This window comes from Somniosus microcephalus, chromosome 9 (genome assembly GCF_052327205.1).
Source record: "Somniosus microcephalus isolate GS21.2 chromosome 9, FLI_Smic_1.0, whole genome shotgun sequence".
Lineage (NCBI taxonomy): Eukaryota > Metazoa > Chordata > Chondrichthyes > Squaliformes > Somniosidae > Somniosus > Somniosus microcephalus.
This window is the reverse complement of record NC_140995.1, coordinates 180,575,097-180,578,104: the sequence shown is the minus strand read 5'-3', so window position 1 is coordinate 180,578,104 and position 3,008 is coordinate 180,575,097. Positions and strand designations below refer to the sequence as shown.

Here is a 3,008-nt window from a genome sequence, read left to right as displayed (position 1 = left end):
CCGGGGGGAGCAGAGCGGACAGACAGTGAATGGACGGTGCGGGACACCCGCCCAGACTGTAACCCGGGGATGAGAGCGAGCTCCAGGCGCCGCCCTCTGTCAGTCAGTCAGTCAGACCGCGGCAACTCGAGCCGAGCCGCCGGTCCGTCTCTCCCCTGCACCCTGCCCCCGGGGGATACTGACCTGTGGTGAGGCGCGGGGTCACCTCCCCGAACGGGGAGGGCTCCATTTTCAGGTACTTCTGCGGGGAGGCGGCGGCGGCCGGGCTGAGCGGGGTGCACCGCCTCCTCTTCGGGGACTGGGACGAGGGGCCCAGCAGAGGGTCGAAATCGATAGTCCTTTTCAGGGTGGCTCCGCAGGCCATGGTGGCGGCGGCGTCGGCGGTTGGGTAAAGGGAGAAGGAGATGCTCCGCACACACCGAGCTTCTCTTCACGGCTCCGTTCCCACTAAAGATGCCGGTTTTACTCTCGCTCGGCCCGCAAGCTTGCTCCAATATCCACCCGAGGCGATAGCGCCAGTCGCCGCGGTCACCGTACGGCACCAACCGAGCTCCTCTCGCCCAGCAGCAGAGCCGATGGCGACGGATTGCTCTCCCTGCCTCGCCTCAACTTTCTCCTCTCCGGCCTCGCACCGTTATGGCGGCCCTGGCCACAACAAACAACGCCAGCCTCGTTCTGGCCCCCCTGACGACGCCGCCGCAACGCGCAGGCGTGGCCCCGCCCACTCCGGCCGCGCCGCCTGCTGGAGGTTGTAGTTCCCCCGCCGCCGCACCACGGCCCGCAGATAGACCAGGGGAACTACAAGCCCCAGCGTGCGTGGCGGCCAGAGCGCCTACCGGCTGTTGCATTTAAATCCCTCATTGGTAAATTCAAGCAGTAACAAGGTCTGCCCAGTGATCAATGAGAGAAGCTGCTCTTCAACAGGAATTGGCGTAGCCTACTCTAGGAATTCCCACAAGTGTCTTAAAAATAAGGAAGTGAGCTTGAATATTTCTGTTCTTCTGTAGAAATTGTGTTCTGCCTGGGTGGAATGTGAAGTGTTGAGTTGCAAATTATTTTTTCTTTAACAACTCATGTTGAAGGGAAAATATAGCGTCACTCTTTTGTGACAGCTGATAACCTTGCCATGTTACCTTTTCTAAACTCAACGAATGAAAAAAAACAAGTTTAATATATAAAACTGCTTATTTTCAGTGTGGGATATATACCATTTTTGAGCTACAGATAGTATGTGCCACTCCCAAGAGTCGAGTGAGAGTTTATAGATCGGTCTATAGTATTTGCGAAATATCAAAACATTTAAGACACTTTTTAGGGGAAGGTGGGGTGGTTAATTTTTACTGCCTATTACTAAATTTTAACAATGGGTTCTGTATTAATCAATAACTTGTATTTATATAACAACTTTAACATAGAAAAACCACGCAAGGTGCTTCACAGGGGCATAAGCAAAAAAATGGATGCCAAGTCCATAAAGCTTGGTCAAAGAAGTGGGTTTTAAGTAGGATCTTAAAGGAAGAGAAGCAGATGACTTTAGGGAGGGACGTTCAGAGCGTGTGGTGCAGGCAGTAGAAGGCACAAATACTAACGGTGGGGCAAAGGAAGGGAAAATGCACAAAAGTCAATGCAATAGAGAGGTTGGGGAGGGGGATTTAAAACTGGAGGAGGTTACAGAGATAGGGAGGATTTAAACATGAGAATGACCATTTTAAATTTGAGGCATTGGTGTACCAGGAGCTAATGTAAATGAGTGAGGACAGGGAGGATGGGCAAGCACAACTTGGTGCAGGGTAAGATGCGTGATGTATGAGCTAAAGTTTATAGAAACATAGAAGATAGGAGCAGGAGTAGGCCATTCGGTCCCTTGAGCCTGCTCCGCCATTCAATGCGATCATGGCTGATCATCCAAATTCGGTACCCTGTCCCTGCTTTCTCCCCATATCCCTTGATCCCCTTAGCCTTAAGAAATATATCTAACTCCTTCTTGAATATTTATTTAATAAATTGGCTTCAACTGTCTTCTGTGGTAGAGAATTCCACAGGTTCACCACTCTCTGGGTAAAGAAATTCCTCATCTCAGTCCTAAATGACTTACCCCTTATCCTTAGACTGTGACCCCTGGTTCTGGACTCCCCCGCCATCGGGAACAGCCTTCCTGTATCTAGTCTGTCTAGTCCTGTTAGAATTTTATAAGTTTCAATGAGATCCCCTCTCATTCTTCTAAACTCTAGCGAATATAAGCCTAATCGACCCAATCTCTCTTCATACGCCATTCCAGATATCAGTCTGGTGAATCTTCGTTGCACTCCTTCCACTGCAAGAACATCCTTCCTCAGATAAGGCAACCAAAACTGCACACAATACTCAAGGTGTGGTCTCACCAAGGCCCTGTACAACTGCAGCAAGACATCCTTGCTCCTGTACTTGAATCGTTTCGCTATGAAGGCCAGCATACCATTTGCCTTCTTAACCGCCTGCTGCACCTGCATGCTTACCTTCAGCGACTGGTGCACAAGGACACCCAGGTCTCGTTGCACTTCCCCTTTTCCTAATCTATTTCTGTTCAGATAATAATCTGCCGCCTTGTTTTTGCCACCAAAGTGGATAACCTCGCATTTATCCACATTATACTGCATCTGCCATGCATCTGCCCAATCGCCCAACCTGTCCAAATCGTACTGGAGTTTCTCTGCATCCTCCTCACAGCACACACCCCCACCCAGCTTTGTGTCGTCTGCAAACTTGGAGATATTACATCTAGTTCCCTCGTCTAGATCATTAATATATTTTGTGAATAACTGGGGTCCTAGCACCGATCCCTGCGGTACCCCACTAGTCACTGCCTTCCACTTAGAAAAAGACCCGTTTATTACAACTCTTTGCATCCTGTCTGCCAACCAGTTTTCTATCCAAGTCAGTACCTTACCCCCAATCCCATGTGCTTTAACTTTGCACGCTAGTCTCTTATGTGGGACCTTATCGAAAGCCTTCTGAAAGTCCAAATACAC

At 49.9% G+C, this 3,008-nt stretch overlaps 1 protein-coding gene across 1 annotated transcript in view; it reads right to left on the bottom strand.

Moving 5' to 3' along the window:
* Positions 1-748, bottom strand: part of akirin2 (akirin 2) — a 35,727-nt gene extending 34,979 nt beyond the window's left edge. The window contains 1 exon segment of the mRNA XM_085997647.1: positions 184-748. Within this exon segment, the coding sequence (XP_085853773.1) occupies positions 184-364 (181 nt within the window). The 5' untranslated portion in view covers positions 365-748.
* Positions 749-3,008: the final 2,260 nt, after the last annotated feature.